The sequence below is a fragment of the Lactuca virosa genome, chromosome 7 (assembly GCF_052849685.1).
Source record: "Lactuca virosa cultivar CGN04683 chromosome 7, Lactuca_virosa_CGN04683_v6, whole genome shotgun sequence".
Classification (NCBI taxonomy): domain Eukaryota; kingdom Viridiplantae; phylum Streptophyta; class Magnoliopsida; order Asterales; family Asteraceae; genus Lactuca; species Lactuca virosa.
Genome location: NC_136432.1, coordinates 152,458,331 through 152,480,357, shown reverse-complemented (window position 1 = coordinate 152,480,357; position 22,027 = coordinate 152,458,331). Strand labels below are relative to the sequence as shown.

The window sequence follows — 22,027 nt, the reverse complement described above, 5'->3', positions numbered from 1 at the left end:
AAATAGCAGATACAGGTGCTACAAGTCATGATGATATTGTCATTAATAGTATTGAAGGTTTGATGACATCATTCTTAAATCCGTCAAAGTGTGATTTTATAGTCTTGCGTAAACTTCTAACAACATAAAATGTTTTTGTTTGATGACACTAAAACATCAACAAAACATATATGAAATTTATATTAAAAAAAAAAAACGTACCATTTTGGCAACATTTATTACACAAGACTGAAGAACATAACAGAACAAATATTGCAATACAATTATAAAAAAAACATTGCAAACACCATAAGGTTAACATAGAAATCTAAGAATTGCCTTAAAAAGAACATACAAAACACAAGAAACAGAAATGGAAACAGAAACTAAATAAAAGATTATGAATTCATAAGGTCAAATTACCAACAAGAGTACAAAAAACATCCATAAAAATCTAAAAAAAAAAACAACGAAAAATCAGTACAAAAAATCCAAAATTACAACAACACAAGCCCAAGTTCAGATGATCTTAACATACTCTTAATCCTGTAATTATACAAATAATAATGAAGCTTACCATCACCAGGCCCATACTTCAACTCCTTCAAAAACCCTTCATTATGCATCACATCCAACGCATTAAAAACATCAAAATCCATCTGTTTGGCCACAATAAGTGCATCATTCATCAACTGAATCAAAGGAGTCTTTGTTGCCACATTATAATACGAATAAGCTGCTTTCAAATTCGAATGATTCGGGTGTCCAAGAATCGAAGATGGCAAACTGTAAAAACTACAAAAATCAGTCACTTCATGAGTCTCTTGACTTTCAACCACAAAACTATCAACAACACCTTCTTTAGGAACAATCCAATGTTCAACATCCATTTCATCAAAATCAGGTGCCACGATAAACTCCAGTAGATAAGCTTTCAACAGTCTTGTGACACTAGGAACATCACGAAGCTCCATTTTTCTAAATCCGGGTGTCAGGGGCGAATCGGGTAATTTATAAAGTTTCATTGTTCTACTCATGGTCATCCTAGGACCGAGTCTTGAAAACCCAACATCGATAAGTTTTTTAGGGTTTAAAGATCTGTGCCAATATTGACATGAAGTTATGGGAGTAGGAAGAACAACTCCAGCTGTGTAGGCAGCTTGCCAGATATTTTCCAAATGTACCCTTCGTGTAACCTCTTTGATCATAACAGGGGCTAATCTTTTTGATCTAAGTTTCTTGTGAACACACAAGAAGTTGACTTCTGCCATTGTTATAATCTCGTTTTGAACTCGGATTTTGGCGGGGATTCCGGTTATGAAAGCAACTAACTTTTTTGATGATTTGACACGTACACCTATGTGCCAGGTTTTGAAGTAACCAGGAGGGTGTAGGGCCCACTGGAGAAACTGTTTGGAGTAATTGAATCTGAACATGTTTTCATCATCTTCTACATAGTTGTTTGAGAGGAGGTTGTAGACTTCAAGACAGGTTTCTTCAGAGCTCATATCACAAGTGACCCATTCGTAAAGATTTGGAAGATTGTAGGGTTCTTGTTTGACTTCAGATAATGGTGTTGGAGGTTCGATTGGGCCTTCGGGTAAGCTAGTGTCGCGTAGATCTTTGAATTGTCCTACGGGTTGTGTTTCCCAGAATTTGTGCCTTTGTGAAACAGAGAGGGTTTCTTGAATCTCTCTTGATAATTCATCAATTGGTGCTGCTTCGGTTTTGATAATCTCTGAATTTTGATTGGTGGTATCATCGTTAACTGAACCATTGTCTGCCATTGTCAGCTGAACCCTAGATTTATTTGGAAGATGAACATATTAAAATTGGACCAAAATCATGCCAAAAGAGAAGGAAAAGAAAATTCGGCAGTGATTTCAGAAGCCAAATCTAACAATTTTGAATGCTCATAACATCAACATTTTTATCCGCTTTACTTGGTTTACAAGTCGAGTTAGTTGTCAAATTTTCTCCAAATTTAACGAATCGATTTCATTTTCAAAACTTACTCCCTCGATATCACAATCAAGTACATCTATATCTTTCCACGGATAAATCTAAAACCATACAAGTTCTCATTAGTTGAGAAAATTCAAAAAATTATGCACATATGAACGATCTTCGGAAATCGGAACTAACAGTGCAGAGCAATCGAATCAAGAAACAAGATAACATATCATGAAATTCGGAACCATTTTGATCAACTGAAATTGCTTGTAACGAAGTGAACAAAGAAGATTGAAATTACCGTTGGTGCAGACCTGAAGTTGATCAAGCGATCGGAGATATGCAGAGCTTTAATGGTTGAATGCTCAGGCGACGGCAGGCAGCTGAAAATAGCCCTAGCGGCAAATCTGAGGGAATATATACGCAATCACATTACAGTAGTACGACACATCGAGATTCGAGGGTAGTTTCGTAAATTAACAAGTTAGCCGGTTTACTTATTCCTTGGCCCGCCCACTTTGGGCCCGTTTACCATTCAAGTCAAATATTTTTTTTATTAATATATCCTTATTTATCCTTATTCTATATGATTTATCATTATTTAAATATAAGTTATTAGTTGACATAAATATGTAAATAATTAAAAAATGATAAAATAATTATATGGATGTAATTTTTGTAATATTTGATATTTGTATATTTTGAAAATTTTGATAATTAATTTTTTATAGTGTAAATTACTATAAAATATATTTATTTTTATTTGTACATGTAAATAGATAAATAACTATTCAAAAAATAATAGAAATTTAATAACTATCAAAAAACTTTTTTCAAATAGTAGAAAGTTGTATATACTATTGGAGATGCTGTAAGCCATAACTCATAATTATTTTTTTCTAGATGAGAGACTGCGTAAAATAATATCTTGTGTTTTTCTTCCAAATGTATAAATAGTATATTTTACTAAATCGATGAAAAAATCATGTCTTTTTTCAATAATGTTCTTTCATGGGTATAAAATCATATGTGTTTTTCAATAATGATTGTCATGTGATATTACATAGACACTGCATATCAAAATAAAAATTGATTTTTTTTTATTATAAGAGCACCCACATCGGCGGTGCTTGCAAATCATTTGCAAATGCCACATGTGTACAATGCTTGGTGGAAAAGTTAATATATTGATTTAAAAACTAATACATATCAAGTGGATGAAAAGTTAATATATTGATTAAAAATAGTTTGCATCTTTATTCTCCTCACATCATCTATATAGGTTGATTAAAAAATTAATAAACTACATTTGCAAGGTTTGCACAGGTTGGAAGATTAAGTCTTATGTGGCAATGAAATATTGTTTGGTGGCATTGCAAAAGAATTTTGAAAGACCCGGTGTGGAAGGTCTAAGATTTCCAAAACATAATGTTTGTACATGAAAAAGTAAACAAATGACAAGTGAATTTTACTTGGGGTCAAATAAATGACAAAAAGAGTTTATCAATAATCAATCAAGAGTTGTAAATGACGAACTCTGTTTATATATTACATTACATATGTCGTCTTCTTAAACCAACATTTTTCATGTATGGACATGGCCGCCAACAACAAGAGATAGCATCGTTCATCAACGATTGTAAACAATAAACTTTTTTCATATTTTATTGTATACAAATATAAAATGTTTTTCTTCAAATATCTTCAAACATGCAAGTTGGTTCGTTCATTGGCCTTAACATATGAAAATATGTTTTTTTTTCTCAACTGTGCAAGTTGATTAACGTAGTACATGACAAAACGAATTGCATTGTATTTGATGTAAACTTGATAAGACCCAAACCCGTGACAACAAAAACTACAATCTTTTATAAAAGATATGCTCTTGGGACAAATCCGTTCGCTGTAAATTTATATCTCAAGACACTGTAATTGCATGCCTTTATATGTATCAAAATCATATTTTGTCCTTTAGAAACCAAGTATGTTAAACTCACTCGTATTTATTTATACATAACTGTATTATATATCTCGTTTGCTTCCGTTCTGTATATTTGTTTTACATGTTAACCACAACTTTTTTTTTGTATTGTAATCGGTGCGCATTGGACGAGACCGATGCTAATGTGACAAACACTGTAACTTCTGTCTGACAAGGACACTCACCTCTCTCGTCTGTGAAAAGACATGAATGCCCTCCTCATCCTCATTGTATTTGATACCAAAAGGCTTGAACAAGTCCCGTGTAACATAACATAACAGACAAAGCCTTTTACCAAATCAACTAACAACAAGAAGGCATATAACATATTTGATAGTTGGGGTTATGTAATTACACACAAGTATTAATAAATTACTAATACTATATAATACATGATTAACAAATGTTGTCATGTATTTATTTACGTGTTAAGCTTGTTTTGTTTCCTTAGTAGCAACACAGTCTGAAGTGATTAAGGAGGTTATCCAGACCTCATCAGATTTCACAGGCTCATCATCATCATTCCTATGCCAACTCCAAAAGGCATGACTTGAGTTCACTATCTTCAACTCACCATGACCAAAACTCGCTTCACGAAACACTGACCATTCTGGCGATGGCTCCTTGTACCTGTCAAATTTCCCAACAACACCAACCTACTTATATTTCTATGCCAATAATAACAACCTACTTTATTTTTTACCCCGTAATTACATTTCTCTACAAATCTAGGCAATCTGCTTCATCTGTGACATATTGCTATTATTGGTACATAAATGTTAGTACGTTGCTAATGGGTAAAGAATAGTAATGTACTTTATTTTTACCCACAATAGCGACTATGTTTTTGGCGGACTAGCTGATAAAACATGACATTTGATAAAACTAGCTGATAAGTTAGCTGAAATATATAAAAGGGCATGTAGAAGATTGAGTTTTTTTTATAATTAATAAAGGGTATATTTGGAAGAATTTAAAAAAAAAAAAAAAGCTCAATAAGCTTGTTGAAACGTTAGTGTGAGTAGATGTACTTTTTTTACCGATACTAACAATGTAGTTACATTTCTTTACCGATAATAGCAATGTAACTTATCTATTACTCATAACAAACAACAGCATACTTATATTTTTACTCATAATAGCAAGATCCTTACATTTCCCTACTAATATGGGCAATGTACTTTTATTTTTTTTACATAATGCCATTACCAGTAAAGTAAGTACATTGCTGTTATGGGTAAGAAATCGTAAGTACATTGACATTATATGTTTAGAAATGTAAATGCATTGCTATTATGAGTAAAAAACAAATTACATTCTACAAGTTTCAAGTCTCAGTTTACATATTCCTTTCATTGGTAAAAAAAGATGTTAAGGTAAGGTACGTTGCTATTACGGGTAAGAAAATGTAAGTGAATTGCCTTTATTGAAAAAAAAGAGTAAAGGGCATTGCTATTTTCAGTTACTGAAAAAGGACTTACTTTTGTGCTAGCCCTTCTTTGTTTCCTCCATCTCCAATTGTCACGTGGACAGCACCACACGGGTTTGATTTCCCATTGTAAACACGTTTCTGACAAACAAAAAGATAACCACATCGAAGTCAATTTCAAATACTAAAGAAAAGTATGAAACTAGCAATAAGGGGCAGTTTGGTAAATCGCGCTGAATGTTGAACCGAATGGTTCCAACCTCTTAAGGATTAAGAGAAGGTAATGTTGCTTAACCGTTTAGAGACAGTTCCAAGGATTTTGATTCGTTCAGAGCTTGTACCAAACACCCTGACTACTGACTGACTGATTCAGATATTACCAAACAGCCCCTAAGGTTATAAGAGTGGTACCGTGCGTTCATAAGCATGCACATGGCCGGAAAAGACAAGATCAACACCAGCAGCATGAAGTAATGGCTCCATTGCTTCCATCATATCATCTCCTTCACCTTGATGAGCATAATTACTATTATACCATGGCACATGAAATAATGCAAGTAACCAAGGTGTCTTTTTTCGGTCTACCGTTGACAGATCTGCCTGTTGCCAGAGATTAACAATAATAACAGAAGACTATTTTAGTTCAATGTCATCCCAAAAGTAGATAAAAATATAAATCTCTTTCAAGTTTATAATTAATAATAAAATAATAGGAATCACATATTATTCACTTTAACAACATAGAAAGAAAACACGCACCTTCAACCAGTTGTATTGCTCAGAATTCACATCATAATCAGTATATGAACCAAGCATCACAACATGAGCCCCTGCAACTTCAAACGAATAATAAAGATTTGACATTGATCCACTTTCTTCATGAGGCATCTTCCATCTAGCATTATACGATTCAAACCCATCTTTAATAAACGGAATATTCTCCTTTTCATGATTCCCTTGTGTCACCATCCATGGCCTTGCACTTGCAAGTGGCTCCACAAGCTCCCCAAATGTATCCCACCTGCTCTGAATATAATCAGCATAAGAAAGATCACCAGGGAGAAGATGAAGATCATATTGACATAAATCAATATGGTCCAAAGTTGACTTTGTCCACCCAGTTTGACCTAAATCACCAGCCACAGCTAATGTAATTGGGAACTCTGATGGTGGAGTTTTGAGACTGAACTCGGGTCCTCTTCCTCCACATTTGTAATAGTAAACAGTGTTGTGTTCAAGTGGACCAATGACAGTGTGGTGGATTGTCCCTGAGGTGTAAAATAAGTAGCTATAAGAAGTAGTTTCTCCATGACTTCTAGAGGTGTATTTTCCAGGTGATGTTCCATATTCAACAAGTGAAGGAGAAGATGATTTGCTTGTAATCCATGTAACACGAATGTGTTTGTCCCCTGCCAATGACACATGCACCTGAAATGACTCTATTTGTTAGCACTGCTCTCACTAATACAGAAGGATTTCTTATCTTTTATGTTTTCATCAATGAGGTCATCAAACATGAGTAAAATGTAGAGATGAGTACATAACAATTAAACAAAGCCCCTTTTGAGTTACTCGGTTGTAAAAGATTAGTATATGTGTCCTGGTTTTTCATGTACTAGTGTAACTTGTAGGAACTTTTTCTTCTATAGAGCCCACCATATGGCTCTCATCATTGCCTTCGTGTATTCTTTATACCCTTTTTAAAACAATTGAAAACTTAGGAAAAAACTTTTCTGTCCTTTATGTGTCAACAAGAAGGGTTGTGTTGTTTAAATCTGAGAAAAGTCACAAAACACAGCATATTGCAAAAGGGAGCTTGTAAGCACCATAAGTGTAAGCTTTTCCATATACACCACAAAACAACCAGATGAAGAACAAGCATATCAAACAGATAGCAGAATTTACTAAAGTTATTACTAACAAGTAACAAACAGTGACATAATTTGAGTTCTTGAATGACCATTATATGGCAAGTACATTTACATTTTTCAACCTCAAATTTTAATCTGCAGAAGTGAATGCATGTATTTCCTAAGGATTAAAACAATACCTCTACACAATAATTTGGAGCATAATCAAGTAAACTAGCAAATGACAGATCAAAAGCTAGATTCTTCGATATTTAATAAACAAATAACAACAGAATAATGGAAACGAAAAGGTAAAGTCGGTGCAACATAAAAAAATACAACATAAGTATTCGGTATCTCCGGGACAATCTGTTCAATCAACAGATGGATAAATATATGAAACACCTCGATCTACAAGAAGCATAATATGACGAGCATAGTATTAAACAATACTAGAAAAAAAAAAGTAAGCAAATCAAACCTGTTGAGGTTGAGAGGAAGGCTTCGGATCCCACGGAAACTGTAAGTTCTTTCGAGGTGGTGGCCGGACGTAATCAGCAGCTACCGTTACGGCGTTGGCCACCACAACCACCGCCATCAACGGTAACAGTATTTTCAGCTTATTTGGCACCATTTTCAGCTGCGCTTTTTCGAACAGAGTGAATTCGACAGGTTTCATCTGGTCTGAATGAGACGGCATGTTCACTCCAAGTTCTATAGAAACTTACATATTTAACCCTTTATGATTGAAACGTTTCGAAATAGACCTTGTATTATGTATGGATTACAGCTTTTTTAAACTACCATCAATTATTGTCCCAACATAGAGCCAAATAGTCAATTTACTTTTGCTTTTTTTGCCCCCTTTATTATTATTGCTTTCTCTTTTTCAAACATTACTATTTAATTTATATCATGATTAGTATTCTTTGACATTTTATTATAAAGGCGTTTGATATTGTTTATTTAAGGACAAATGATATAAACTTTTTGTAGTTAGGTTTTAATCTATAAGCCATTTCTGGCTTTTTGTAGTAATAAGGTTATTTATAATATTTATTATATATATTTTAGCCAATTTTTTGTGATTAAAGATGATTTAGTGATAACCATTAACCATTTACATACTTACATGTTTTTTGCCCCTTTTATTGTTATTGTTTTCTCTTTTCCAAACATTACTATTTAAATTACATTATGATTAGTATTCTTTAACATTTATGAAAGGTTTTATACATACTAACACATATTCATAAGCAATGGAACCATATAACAATCTTTTATGTGTTCATGCAACCTATAAGGATCATACAGTTCATTATATTATTGCAACTACAATAGTAATAAGAATTACATACCTCTTTTGCAATTAGAAATTTCCTTACTTGAGGTCTTGTTCTTGCCACCTTGCTTTGATAATAATGATCCAAACCAGAATTTCTCTAATGAAATCGCACTCAAGAGGCAAAACAGCAACATTGAAAACTCCAAATAGCTACCAACACAAATAGTTGGAATGTTAATGCTAGAGCACAAGTTTCAAATTTGAGTTAAATGTTTTATTCTGCTTCATAAAAAAAATTAATTTCCTCTAATTGTATAATCGATTAGGTGAATATCGGTGTGTTGGGCAGGTTAAATTATATAAAATTCTGACAAATATATAATGTTGAAAATAATTATGTTATTAACATTAGATATGAAATAATAATTGTTTCACTGAATTGAATATCATATTATTCAATAATCACTACCGACGGTTTGCGTGTTAATGAAATTAAATATAAATAATTGTTTTATGTTACTTTTAAGCAATTAATTTAAAATTTTCTTATTTGATCGTTTTTTAATTTTGCCGTGATGTTTATTTGAAATATTAAAAGCTATTTGTAAATTGTGGAGCTTCAAATAAATGTCAATTTGGATTCATATGTATATTAAAATATTTAAACTTTTTTTTAACTATTTTAAAAAACAATCTTTGACTATTTGTTAATTTTATTTGATTTTTTGGATTTAACATCACATTTATATTAACAAATTAAATATAGTATTGTTAGGGTGTCAAACCCAACAAATAATAGAAGTACAATAGACTCTCAAATACATTGCTATAATACATTAAAAAAGTAGTACAAGGCAATCATAATTGATCCTCATAGACACATGGCTAATGTCTATATCTCTTTACACAAGGTACAAGTTAGTCACCAAATGGGGGAGTTATGTTTGCAATATATCAAAGAAACTACTAAATGAATAAAAAACCGAAAGAGAGTCCAAAATGTAAAGTTTCCAATCTTATCGTGTGTTTTACTATGTAGGTATTGCAATTCAATTGTAAAATGACATTAAATTAAACTTCATCTAAGTTGGTACTTGAAAGCATTAACAAGTTTAACACTTTCAATTCACCAAGTTGTTAAATTCAAAACAAACTCTTTGAAAATAACCTAATATTCTAATTAATGTGTAAACAAGCTCTTAAACAAAAATCAAAAAATTGCATTAAATTTTTGTGTGAGTGTTCCCGACAACATACGATACTCCTCATAAGCTCGGGAGCATAAGAATATGTGAATAAGGTTCATATTAAAATCATTCAATGAAAATCAATTTAATGTTTGTTACTAGTTCCATTTCACAAAATAATTTACGAATTTTGCAAATCAGATAACTTGAATGATCAAACTTTAATCCAATTGGCCAACAAGAAAATCAATTTGCAAATCATTAAATGAAAATCAATTTAATGTATGTTACTAGTTCCATTTCACACAATAATTTACGAATTTTGCAAATCAGATAACTTGAATGATCGAACTTTAATCCAATTGGCCAACAAGAATCAAAATCAGAATCAATCTTTTAATTGATATGAAACCGAGTTCACTAGATATAATTGAAAGAAAACGTCAAATCACATTCTTACGTTACAAACCAAAGTCAAAACACAGAATTGGCATATTGGGGTTTAGCCACATGTAACGTCCCAAAAATACTAAATAAAATTTTTTGTTTTAAATCAACAAAAATCATCAATCATTCATTCCAAAACCATCAAAGTGTGATAATATATAAAATAGTTATCGGAGTACAAATCATATCATAAAATGTGGAACCTAGTGGATGCGATGCAATCACGTCGAGCTCTTTTGTAACACCCATAAAATTCAATCCAATTTAAAACTTTTTAAAACATTTAAAATCATTAAGTTATTACAGTTTACTTTCAAAATAATTTAAACATCAGAGTATCCCCATAATCAATCATGAAAATGTAAGGAGGTGCACGATCACGCCTTCGCCTTCCCGCGATCATCATAATACCTGAAACAATAATTGATAGATGTAAGCTCGAAGGCTTAGTGAGTTACCCCCAAAATACCAACGTCATACAGATATAACCATATCATATAAACATATAAGCAAACAACATGCATAATTAGCCATCAGTATGACTAGACCAAATCCTGGTCCTCAGTCTATCTGGACCGCTCTCCGAGCCCTCGGCACGTCTGGACCGCCCTCCTCGGGGCCTTCAGCCTATCCGGACCGCTCGTTGGGCCTTCGGCCTGACTAGATTTGCCCGGCCCGGGCTTGCAGTCTACCCGGTCCGCCCAGGGTATCTTGGCCTACTACACACAGCAGGACCTGCCTCAACCCTTTCCCCAAACCAACAAACATGTGCACATACATATAAACAAGTAAACATGCAGATCTAACAGATCACTAACATGACAACCATCCTATAACCAGGATACCGATCTAACCGATCTCTAGCATGGCAACCATCCTAAACCAGGATGAAATCTAACATAGCAACCATCATAAACCAGGATGAAATCTAACATAGCAATAACATAGCAACCATCCTAAACCAGGATGTAATATAACATAGCAACCATCCTAAACCAGGATGAAATCTAGCATAGCAATAATATAGCAACCATCCTAAACCAGAATGTAAATCATAAAGGGTCGGCCTTGGTGCCGTATACCCTGTTGATATAGTGAGGAGAACTCACCTGAATCAAAGAGTTGAATCCCAATAACGGCTAGCCCAAACCACCTGATACCAATAAGGGTAAATCCTCAGTCTAAGACTCATAGTCATATACTTAATAGAATGAAATTTGTGATTCGTTAAACCAAATTATCGATCGCACCGCTAAGTGGCCAACTTAATTATATAACTCAAAAATAATGTTTTTATCTTTAATCAAAACTTGATTTCACTGGTTCTATGAATTTGAAGGACTCCATTAATTTAATTCATAATTATATACACCCAAATTGCTAGCCACGGGCCCATATGATATCTTCTATCCCATTTAAATTTATATCTCTTCAAAGGGAGTCCATTAGAACAAAGTAGTCCACAATCTATATTTCCTTGAGAGTTTGAGTCCATAAGAAAGAAAACCCAAAATAAAATGAAACCCACACTTAAATTAGTCCACTGATGGCATAGGCCCAATTGGTAAAACTTAATATAATTTGGGTACACAGCACGTCAGAGAAGACGTATACCTGTGGCCTTCATCTTCAACGCAGGCGTTAGCTTCCAGCAATACATCCATCATCGGCCATGGATTCCTCACCAAAAACGTCTCTTTCTTTTCCAGCAGTCCAAGCAATCCGGTCGACATCACTCCAGCGACCATAACCCCACAAGTTCTTCCATTCTAGCACATTGTCGGAGTTGCAAGAGCTCCTGCTTCATCCTCAACATCTTGTCGCGCTCCTGCACCGACATCCTCTCCTATCTCGACCATCATCATCACGCGGACAGATGGTTCTAGAGGAACTAGATGACCCTCCGATGTCTGCACCGTCATCGGGGTTGAGCTCATCGCTCAACCCCTCCGGCTGCTTCTCCGATCTTATTAACCATTAACGGGAACCTCCAAGCGATCTACTGAAGTTGTGCAGCTTAGAGCTTGATTTCTTAGCAGAAAATTCCATCAAACTCACCATGTTACTTCTTTCCTCTCGATACATCATCTTTCTATGGCTTCTTTCCGCTCATTCCAACCGTGATAAATGCACCCATATACTCCCAAATATGCTAGGGTTTTGTTCTTATACTGATTTGATGCAGGAGCAGCAACCAACAGGAGGCAGATCCCTCCTTCACGCGTTGTCGATAACAGGGGGGACCAGATGCATAATTTCGTAGATAGGCATAATTAGTCCCTGGTGTTTGGTGACTTTACACATATAACCCCTTCACCCTATATTCCATTCAAACTAAGTTCCTAAAATGACACAATGGACCCTCCTATTTCATTCTTCCTTCATTAAGGTCATTGCATATATTATTATTATTATTATTATTTACTTATTTATTTATTTAATAACTTGACTATTTGATGACAAAATCTTGAAATTACCTTCTTAAAAATAAAACCCTAATGACCTCCCATTAATATTTGATTATTCCGCTAAAAATATTAGTTTAAACAAAGCAGAGTGTTACATCTTCCCCTTGGAACCGGAAGTACCTGAAATTTAAACATAAAACGTAAGCATAAAGCTTAGTGAATTCCCCAAAATACCGCATATCATACATAAAAATCAGCTCCAGGCTATAACGGGTCTATTTCGCCCCCATGTCTATTTCACCCCCGAGTCTGTTTCAACTCAATCGGTATTTTTCAACCGAACGGGTCTATTTCACCCCCGGGTCTATTTCACCCCTGAGTCCCTATTGACTTTGTCGGTATTTTTCAACTGTACGGTCTCCCCTGGGTCTATTTCACCCCACATACATATAGCATACATGCATACAGCAAGAGTCACAAAGACAACAAGCACATATGACACCTAGTGTCCTACAATACAGTTTGAAGACTCACCTCAATCGATAACAGGTAAATCTCACACCCGAGCTGTTGGTAAGAGAATCTCCTCACACTATACACATCAAAACCAAACCATAATTATAAAATAAGGTAATACCCTGGTTAACGAGTCTAAAAGCCAATGCTAATCCATATTTAGGCAAAAAACCATGTTGCCCTTCTAAGTCCTCAACCCCTCACAGTTGACCATAGGTCAAACTGGTCAAAAGACAACAGTCAAAGCCCATTTGACTTACGCCATGCATACCCAATCTACGCCATGCGTAGTGGTACGTCATGCGTACTCAGAGTACGCCATGCGTACCATGCTATTAAGACAATTCCATTTTTAGCTCTTAATCCACAAGACCAACCATCTATTACTCATATATGGTCCTAATAAATGTCTAAAGTGATAAAGTTTCTAACTTTATGCATTTTCATGACTTAAAAGAGAACAATACCAAATTCCAAGTCCAAAACACACTCCAATGCCCAAATACTCATGCATGAAAGGATGGGAGTGACCAAGATCACATTTTTATCACTCTACAAGCTCATAAATGCTAGGAAATGCCATTCATGAGGCCTGGAGTAACTCAAACTCACTAGACCCAAGATCAAGGGACAAAAAGCTCATAAAACTCTTAACAAGCTATATACATCCAATGAAGCATCAAGGTTCAAGCTTTACACCTCCTGGAAGATGTTAAAGAAGAGTATAGTCTGGATCTACAAGCTTTGGACTCCCCAAGCACACCTTCAATGACCTCCTTCTTCTTAAAACACACAAGGAACACTCAAATGCTTCAAAATCCTCACAATATGGTTAGGGTTTCGATTTGTATGCTCAATAGGGTGAAGGTTGATGATAAGAATGACCTCAAGGGGTTAGAGTCCTTAAATATGGTTTAAAACCCTTAAATTATGGTTTTTACTCTGCGCAGTTACGCACTGTGTACCATAAGCTACGCTATGCATACCATAAGCTACGTCATGCGTAGCTTACTAATTGTAATTGTTTAATAGTTGAGCAAGAGGTTCTAGAACCTTCCCCTATGGAGGTGGACGGTTTCTTGGATGGTAATATAGTGTTTTTAGATTATCCCTTATAGATAATTAGGGAGTAGATAATTACCAAATTTGAGATATTAATATAATATTCAAATTAGGTTATCTAGGGTTTCATAACTCAACTATATAAAGACCCCAAGGGCTTCAAATTTCGGCCACTCCATTCTCACAAGCCAAGGCCAAAATTTCCAATTCCACTCTCCTATCTCTTTAAGCCTATTTGTTGCTAGGGTTGGGTGTGAACCATCAGAGGCACGGGATTTCTGGTGTTAGCTTCCAAGTGACTAAAAGAAGGATTTGATTTGATTATCTACTAGCATAATCAAAATATATGTTTTACTAAACCCTTTTATGATTTTCAAAAATCCCAGGGTTCTTATAGGGTTCTTGATAATCAATAGGTTATTACATTCAATAATGAAAACTTAGATCCTTAGGGTGTATGCGAATTTAGGGTTTATGTTTTTCCGCCAAAAAATAGTTTTTTTTTGTAACATATAAAACCCATCAAAACCAAGGGTTTGGATCACATAACCAATATTATTAACATCCAATGGGGTCTAAACCCTATTCCCTTGAAGCACAAGACCTTTACTCGATCCATTTATTTTCCAAAATCCCGAAATAAGAACTTCTAGAAATAGGATGTTACACCACACATTGCTAAAACAAAACAACAAGTATATAAATGGAAATTAAAACGCAAATACGACTTACAAATTCAATAAATAATGTTTCCAAATTTTTTAGATTGAAACCCTAGTAAAAAACTTCTTTTTCTTCTTTCTTTCTAGGCTATGAATTGAAGTGTCTCTCAAAGAATGACTGAAATACCGTAATAAAGCAAAACAGAAAAACTACCAAAAGGCAGTTAAATGCATAACACACCCCGTGCCAAATCAATGTAATCTGGCACACCCTGTGCCAAAGGTTAAATACAGTGCCTAAAACGGATGTCTTCCCAAAGTTTGATGCTAAAAAAGTCATGTTTTCATCTGGCACGCCGCGTGCCAACCCAAACAGCACGCCCTGTGCCATTTCTTAAAGGCAAATTTTCACGCCCCGTGTAGTCTCTTGTTGACAGCTCAAACTTCCAAATTTCCAAAATCTTCGTTCCTTACCCGATTGCTTTGAAACTTTCACCATAACTTCTTTTCATCCTCCTAAGCGTTCCCCAATCTTCGGATCACCTGAAATCACCATGAAAATAAGGTTGTTCACCTGAAAAACATGTATTTATTAAAAATACATATGAAATGCTAGAACCTATGAATATTGTGATGCACGAATGAGACAAAAGGTGTGCAAAAGGTACACAAAATGCACCGAAAAATATATTGATTATTCATAAAGTTTATAGTGTATTGGGACAATTTTGCAAGTAAGTTACTATTTCTTTTAGGTGATCGATGCTTAAAGGGTACATGAGTTCAAGAATATAATGTTATATGTTGGTAACCAACTCCATTAATAAAATAACAAGAAATATGTTAAAGTTTTGCAAGTAAGGTCTGGATCTACAAGCTCCAAGACAACCAACACTTCTTCAATGAGCTCATTCTTATCCAAGAGACACCAAGAACACTCCAAAACACTCAAAAGCTCAAGGATCTCACAAATGGGGCTAGGATTTCGAAATTAGGGTTAACGAGGATGTAGGTTGAAGATAAGAAGGGATTCCAATAAGTTAAGGTCTTTAAATAGGGTCCAAGACCCAAAATTTAGGGTTTGCCTCTGACCTGCGTACGCCCAACGTAGTCCTGGTACGCCCAGCATACCACAGAGGAACACCGCGATCAACTTAGCGAAGTACGCCCTACGTACATGCCATGTACGCCCAACGTACTGGCCCAAAACTCATTCCCATTCAAACTTTCACCGACCATAACTTATTCACCCCAAATTCGTTTCGACGTTCTTTATATGCTCGGAAAGGTAATGAAAAGCCCAACAATCCCGTCCAATCCCCTTTGACTTAAAACCTTCCGAACTAGAATCCTTAATTTAAGAAAAGGTTTGAAGCATCACTCTTACCATTATGCCATTGGGCTTCAAAGCACCAACCGAAAGCTAGGATCACACGACCTATATAATTCACTCCCAAATGGGCCTAAAACCATACTCTTTGAAGTCCATGGCCCTAACTCGATCTATTTTTTTGCCCATAATTCCCGAAATAGGAAGCTTCTCGAAACCGGATGTTACACTTACTTTATTTTTGTTTTAATTATATGATAAATTATAATATTTCAAATATCCGAAATTAATCTGAAATGTTTTACAGGTATAATTTGGGGGCAATTGTTAGGGGCCATGATCTTTAACCCTATCCAGGATCCCATATCTTAAAGGATTTTAAGGATCCCGAAACATGCACCAGGATTCTGATTATTATCATTGTTTCCTAACAAGATTAATGACTATATTTCTTGTTTATTCTTTGTTTGTGCAGAAATAGTCAATAAAAGACTCATCTATTCCAGATAATTACTTTAAACTAACTTAAGATCAGGAAGTACCAAGTCAAAGCAACGTGCGAATACTTATTCAAGGGGATTCCGAAAATATCGAATTTTTAGTTATTCAGATTAGACAATAAATACACATGTATAATTCACACTACATACACACACCTAGAGCTACTCAAACACTGGTACTTGTGTTCATATTATCACTTCTGTAATTTGTATTCAAATCAATAAAATCAAACAAGGCAGGTGATCATTGTCACATCCCAAAGTTTTATGTTGGAGATCTTATCAAGGATCAATGACTTTTTTTGTAAACCACTTGTGTCATTTGATCTCAATTTGATACTCATAATAGTCACAACACCACTGTCTCTCATACAATTTGGTTGATATCCATTCGATTTGATTTTTTTACCAGAACAGTAGCCAAACTCCATTAATAAAATAACAAAAAATATGTTAAAGTTGAGTTTCTTTTGAAAAAAAAATAGGTCTAAAACAGGAAAAAAAAATACTAAAGTTAAGGTTTTTTATGGATAAAAAACTCAATTTACTTGTTGGTAACCGACCTAGGGTCTGAAATAAGAAGTAATAGATAAAAATTGGGTCTTTTATGAAAATAAAACAGATCTAAAAAGAAAAGAAAATCAAAATATATAATCTTTAATGGAAAAATGGGTAATAACATAAAATCTCTTAAATTTGACAGAGAAGTATGCAAATTTACTTTTTTCGGATTTTAGGTTCATTAAAAAATGAATGTTTGAAAAAGAACAATTTTACCTTTTTGTGTATTTTTTGCTTTATTAAAACTTTTTAGTTTGACATAAATTTTCGGTTTTATCATTTTTCTGGTTTATAAAAGCTTTTAAGCTTGTTAAATCCTTAAGTTTGATGAGAGTGTTCGATTTTACCGGATAAATTTGCAAAAAAAAAAAAAAATTGATTTTTTTTCACAAACAGTTAGTTTTAATAAACAAAAAATCCGCACAAAGATAAATAAACATTTTATTTTTTGTCCAAAACTTAAAGGTTTTTAGGTCATTTTCCAAAATAAGTCCAATAAACATATAAAAATACTATGGGCGCCACTAAATGGTGCTTTTACTTTCATAATGTCATTAAATACAATTGCATATTGGCGATCTTAGACCAGTCTTGGGTCGGTCTCGAAACGGTCGAGTCTTTTTGAGGTCGGTCTCGGAATGGTCCTTTCTTTTTTTGGACCAGTCCTGGTCGGTTTTTTTTCCGGTCCGATTTTTTTTCGGACCGGTATTTTTCGATTCGGTCTCGGTCTTTTTCGGTCTGGTCTCGCAGTCTTTCTGTGCGCCTTTTTCAATTCGATTTATGGGTTTTTTTGGTTCGGTTTTGGTATTTTTCGATTCTTTTGTTTTGGTTTCGAGTTTTTTCCATTAAAAACAAGTGATTAACATAAAAAATGATAATTTAAGATTTATTGAAAATAATAATTTAAGTTTAATAAAAGAAAAAAATGAACCAAGTTAGATAATTTGTGATTAAAAATTGAATAATTAACACAAAAATGGTAAATTTATAAAGTTTGGTTACGAGTCATTTTTTCTAGACCGGTCTCGTTCAGTCTCGGACCGGTCTTGTGACGGTTTCAGAACGATCTGGTCTTTTTTGGGATCGGTCCGAGATGGTCTCGGACTGTTTTTTTTTTCGATTTGGTTTTTTTAGGACCGGTATTTTTTTCCGGTCCGGTTTTGTTTTAGACCGGTTCGGTCTCGATCGTTTTTCGGATCCGGTCCAAGAATGGTCTTTTTGTGCAGGTCGATCGTTAAATCATCCTTTTAATGGGTTTATAAAAATGGATCCGACTAAATGGGCCTTTTACTTTCTTAATGTCTGCCGATTTAACCGGCCCAAATCATCTCGCTATATAAAATGCGACGGCTCTCACAAAAATATCCTCTCGCACGAATCAACCCTATCTGGATTTAGGGTCTCTACGATCCGTCTAGGGTTCTTATCGATCAACCCTATACTTCAATTTTACCGATAAATTCTGTTAGGGTTTCTATCTTATTGTTCTACCGTATACATAGTTTGATTTGTCGAATCAATTAGGTTTCCTTTCACAAGATGATGCAACCAGGAAACGGCATGGCACCACGACCAATGGCTACGATGCAGCCGCCACCACAACAACAGCAGTACCAACAAGCACCACCGCAGCAGCAGTGGATGATGCCTCCGCCGGCTCAACAACAGCACCAGCAACCACTGCCGCCCCATATGTGGGCCCAGCAACAGGCACCGCCTCAGCAGCAACAAGCACAACAGATGATGCAAGCAAATCAGCAGTCGCAGCAGTATTCTTCTGCTCCGGCGAGTTCCGATGAGATTCGGTCTCTTTGGATCGGAGACTTGCAGTATTGGATGGATGAAACATATGTTACTAATTGCTTCTACAACACGGGAGAGGTACTACTGAGACTTTTCCCCAATGAGCTCTTTACGTATGTATTGGAAAGTTGGAATTACGATTCATGTTGTTTCTAATGCTTTGTTCAGGTTCTCACCGTGAAGATTATTAGAAACAAGCAAACTGGACAGCCTGAGGGCTATGGTTTTATTGAGTTCAGGAGTCGTGCTGGTGCAGAAAATGCTTTACAGACATACAATGGAACACTGATGCCATCTACTGAGCAGAATTTTCGGCTTAACTGGGCTACTCTCGGTGCTGGTGAGAGACGCAATGATGACACTCCTGACTACACAATCTTTGTTGGAGATCTTGCTGCTGATGTTTCGGATTACATATTGCAAGAAACGTTCAAAACTGTTTACCCATCAGTCAAGGGAGCGAAAGTTGTCACTGATAGAACTACTGGACGTTCTAAAGGATATGGTTTTGTTAGATTTGGAGAGGAGAGTGAGCAAGTTCGTGCAATGTCTGAAATGAATGGTGTTTTATGTTCATCCAGGCCAATGCGTATTGGCCCTGCAGCTACCAAGAGTGGTGGTGGTGGTGGTGGTGGTGCAGGTGGAGGAGGTGGTGGTGGTGGTGGTATGCAGAAAGGTACGTTCTCGAATGCTTTAGAGTTTTTATTCCTGTGTAACTACCCTCAAACGATTGATTTTGTTGAAATGGATTACTGTATGCTATCTTATTTGTTTCTTTTGATGCTTTTTTAGATAGAATTTGGTCTACTCTTTTATTTCTATAATCAGTGGCTCTTAGATAGCCTTTGTCACTCATGCCTTGGACACCAGGAGTTCATATCTTTTCTTTCCAGTAGTTGAATTTGTGAACCTGGGATCATTTAATTATGTAAAAGACACACAAAACTTATAAAAGCTCATGTTGTCTCAAAAGCAGGACCCAGAGAGGCTCTCATTTTTGGGTGCCTGGAACTGATTTCAGCCGAAATGATTCCACTTTATTGCAGTGGCCTTGTTTAGGTCAGTGGTTTTGTTTATGTAAGGAGTTTCTTTCCTTATTACAGTTCCTTTTTTTTTTTTTCTAAATTCACCTTACTATTCATTTCCATTCCCTTTAGTTTCCGAGTTCCTTCTGTAATTATTTACCAGTCTTAAGTAAATTGCTTTACTTCTTTCGTAGTTACATTCTTTTTTCAAGTTTCTTTTCTTCATATCATGTCATCTTTGCTATTTGTTCCAGTCTTTTTTCGTCTTTATATTCCTGCCATATTCAGTCTTTCAACATTCAATTATCCTCTTTGAGTATTGGGTTTTCTTTCTTTTTTGCTACTGTGTTAACCATGTGTTAGGGTTTGGACACGTGTTGTCAGTTATTTTTTCTTGTTTCAAGACAGTAGACCACATTTATATATCGAATAAATTTGATTCTTTTATCTATCCCTAATCTTGTTATGTGTTTTTTTTTCTTACATTTTACATTAGTACGTTTTTTTTTTAATAATTTGTATTCCCCTTCAAGACTCGTGGTTCTTTTAGTATTTGTATTTGTATAGTTCCAACAGAAGCTGGATTGCAGGTATTGCTGTTATTGGCCAATTTTTAGGCACAACATCTGGAATTCTTGATTGTTGATTTGGATAAGATGTTTCTTTATTTATTTATTTTGCTAAATATTTTGATACATGCAGCCCCTTACCAAAGTGCTCAAGGAAGTCAGGGAGAGAGTGACCCAAACAACACAACTGTGGGTATTTTTGTCTTTTTTTTTGTAGTTCCTTTCATTCTGTGCTAGATGTTTAAGAATTGACAATGATGAGTGCAGATATTTGTTGGTGGTTTGGATCCAAGTGTTTCTGATGAAACCCTAAAGGGGGTGTTTGGTCAATTTGGTGAACTAATTCATGTCAAGATTCCCGTAGGCAAGCGATGTGGATTTGTTCAGTTTGCCAACAGGTATCAACATGAAGCCCCTCGAAAGTTAATTTTTTTTTGTTTCCATATTTACCCTTGTTTGGTATGTTTCAGAGGATGTGCAGAGCAAGCTTTATCCATTCTAAATGGAACTGAGTTAGGCGGCCAAAACATCCGGCTTTCTTGGGGTCGTAGTCCTTCAAGCAAACAGGGGCAATCGGAGCAGCCACAGTATGGTGGTGGAGGTGGCGGTGGTGGTGCTTATTATGGATATGCACAAGGGTATGAGGCGTATGGATATGCTCCTCCACCTCAAGATCCAAATGCTTATTATGGAGTCTATGCAGGGGCTGCAGGGTATGGCGGTTACCAACAACCACAGCAGGTAGTATACATTCTCGTGTAGGCTCTTTTGTTACCTTATAAGGGCATTTATGTCTTTTTACACAAACAAGTGATCGAGAACAAGTATATATTTCATCTTGTTCCATATTTTCGGGTGGGACAAAAAAACATCTGTCACTTTGTAACAAGGCTCATTGTTTTGAATGATTATGGAGAATTTTGTTTGTTGAAATGTAAGGGTAAAAAATGGTCATTTGGTCTTCTTTCATAAGAGTTGACTTGGATATGTTTGTGTGTTTTTGCAGTGATGATTGATGGACATTGAAGGGGTTGTTATATGAAGTTGGTCTGGTCTGGTCTGTACTATATATGGTGCGTGGAGTTTGATATATGAGCCCAAGAGAAACACAAACATCTCCTATTGTGGATGTTGATGTTACTTTTTTTTTTTTATCCTTTCTTCTTCTTGATATTATGTTTGCTGATCTAACTGTGGGTTTGAGATTGTTAGAGATGTTTGTTAAGAATGTTGGATTGTTGCTGTAAGCCTAGTTTTTTTTTTTTTTTTTTTTTTTTCAAGGTGTTTTTTTCCTTAAAAAAGTGTGTTTTTTGATGTTTGCATAAAATCGTGCTACAAATGGCTTAAAATATCATCGGAATATACAAAAGCTAAAACACATACGTGATACCTTCTTATTTGACCAATTGAATTCCTTTTATCGACAATTTTGTCATTTTTGTCGTAATACTAAATGGGTATGATAATCCCTTTTATTGGT

At 35.1% G+C, this 22,027-nt stretch overlaps 2 protein-coding genes, 1 long non-coding RNA gene and 1 pseudogene across 5 annotated transcripts; 1 reads left to right on the top strand and 3 right to left on the bottom strand.

Moving 5' to 3' along the window:
* Positions 1-353: 353 nt before the first annotated feature.
* Positions 354-2,352, bottom strand: LOC145125517 (glycylpeptide N-tetradecanoyltransferase 1 pseudogene; annotated as a pseudogene). Of its 2 annotated transcripts, none has more exons than XR_013716022.1 (2): positions 2,234-2,352; positions 354-1,779 (listed from the first exon to the last, which is right to left on the bottom strand). The product of XR_013716022.1 is annotated as a glycylpeptide N-tetradecanoyltransferase 1 pseudogene, transcript variant X1 (transcript). The 2 variants fall into 2 exon arrangements; XR_013716023.1 differs by having other exon boundaries at positions 2,247-2,342.
* A 1,865-nt stretch (positions 2,353-4,217) lies between these two features.
* On the bottom strand, positions 4,218-7,915 carry PAP18 (purple acid phosphatase 18). Its single transcript, XM_079059121.1, has 5 exons — positions 7,674-7,915; positions 6,102-6,770; positions 5,754-5,942; positions 5,395-5,483; positions 4,218-4,543 (listed from the first exon to the last, which is right to left on the bottom strand). Exons 1-5 carry the CDS (start codon positions 7,890-7,892, stop codon positions 4,342-4,344), a joined length of 1,368 nt encoding a protein of 455 aa, XP_078915247.1. The 5' UTR covers positions 7,893-7,915; the 3' UTR covers positions 4,218-4,341.
* Positions 7,916-10,241: 2,326 nt separating this feature from the next.
* On the bottom strand, positions 10,242-12,304 carry LOC145123869 (uncharacterized). Its single transcript, XR_013715378.1, has 3 exons — positions 11,726-12,304; positions 11,221-11,264; positions 10,242-10,522 (listed from the first exon to the last, which is right to left on the bottom strand). It is a non-coding gene; the product is annotated as an uncharacterized LOC145123869 (long non-coding RNA).
* Positions 12,305-18,501: 6,197 nt separating this feature from the next.
* On the top strand, positions 18,502-21,794 carry ATRBP45C (RNA-binding (RRM/RBD/RNP motifs) family protein). Its single transcript, XM_079061270.1, has 6 exons — positions 18,502-19,031; positions 19,122-19,629; positions 20,681-20,736; positions 20,815-20,945; positions 21,018-21,288; positions 21,554-21,794. Exons 1-6 carry the CDS (start codon positions 18,690-18,692, stop codon positions 21,554-21,556), a joined length of 1,311 nt encoding a protein of 436 aa, XP_078917396.1. The 5' UTR covers positions 18,502-18,689; the 3' UTR covers positions 21,557-21,794.
* The last annotated feature ends 233 nt before the right edge of the window (positions 21,795-22,027 follow it).

Bases quoted from the DNA above. Each gene is read 5' to 3' on its own strand.
- PAP18 (XM_079059121.1), bottom strand. From the start codon at position 7,892: ATGCCGTCTCATTCAGACCAGATGAAACCTGTCGAATTCACTCTGTTC. The intron at 6,771-7,673 runs GTTTGATTTGCT...GAGTCATTTCAG, and splicing joins CTTCCTCTCAACCTCAACAG to GTGCATGTGTCATTGGCAGG. The intron at 5,484-5,753 runs GTACCACTCTTA...TTTGTTTGTCAG, and splicing joins TGCATGCTTATGAACGCACG to AAACGTGTTTACAATGGGAA.
- ATRBP45C (XM_079061270.1), top strand. From the start codon at position 18,690: ATGATGCAACCAGGAAACGGCATGGCACCACGACCAATGGCTACGATG. The intron at 19,032-19,121 runs GTACTACTGAGA...TGCTTTGTTCAG, and splicing joins GCTTCTACAACACGGGAGAG to GTTCTCACCGTGAAGATTAT. The intron at 20,946-21,017 runs GTATCAACATGA...GGTATGTTTCAG, and splicing joins TTTGTTCAGTTTGCCAACAG to AGGATGTGCAGAGCAAGCTT.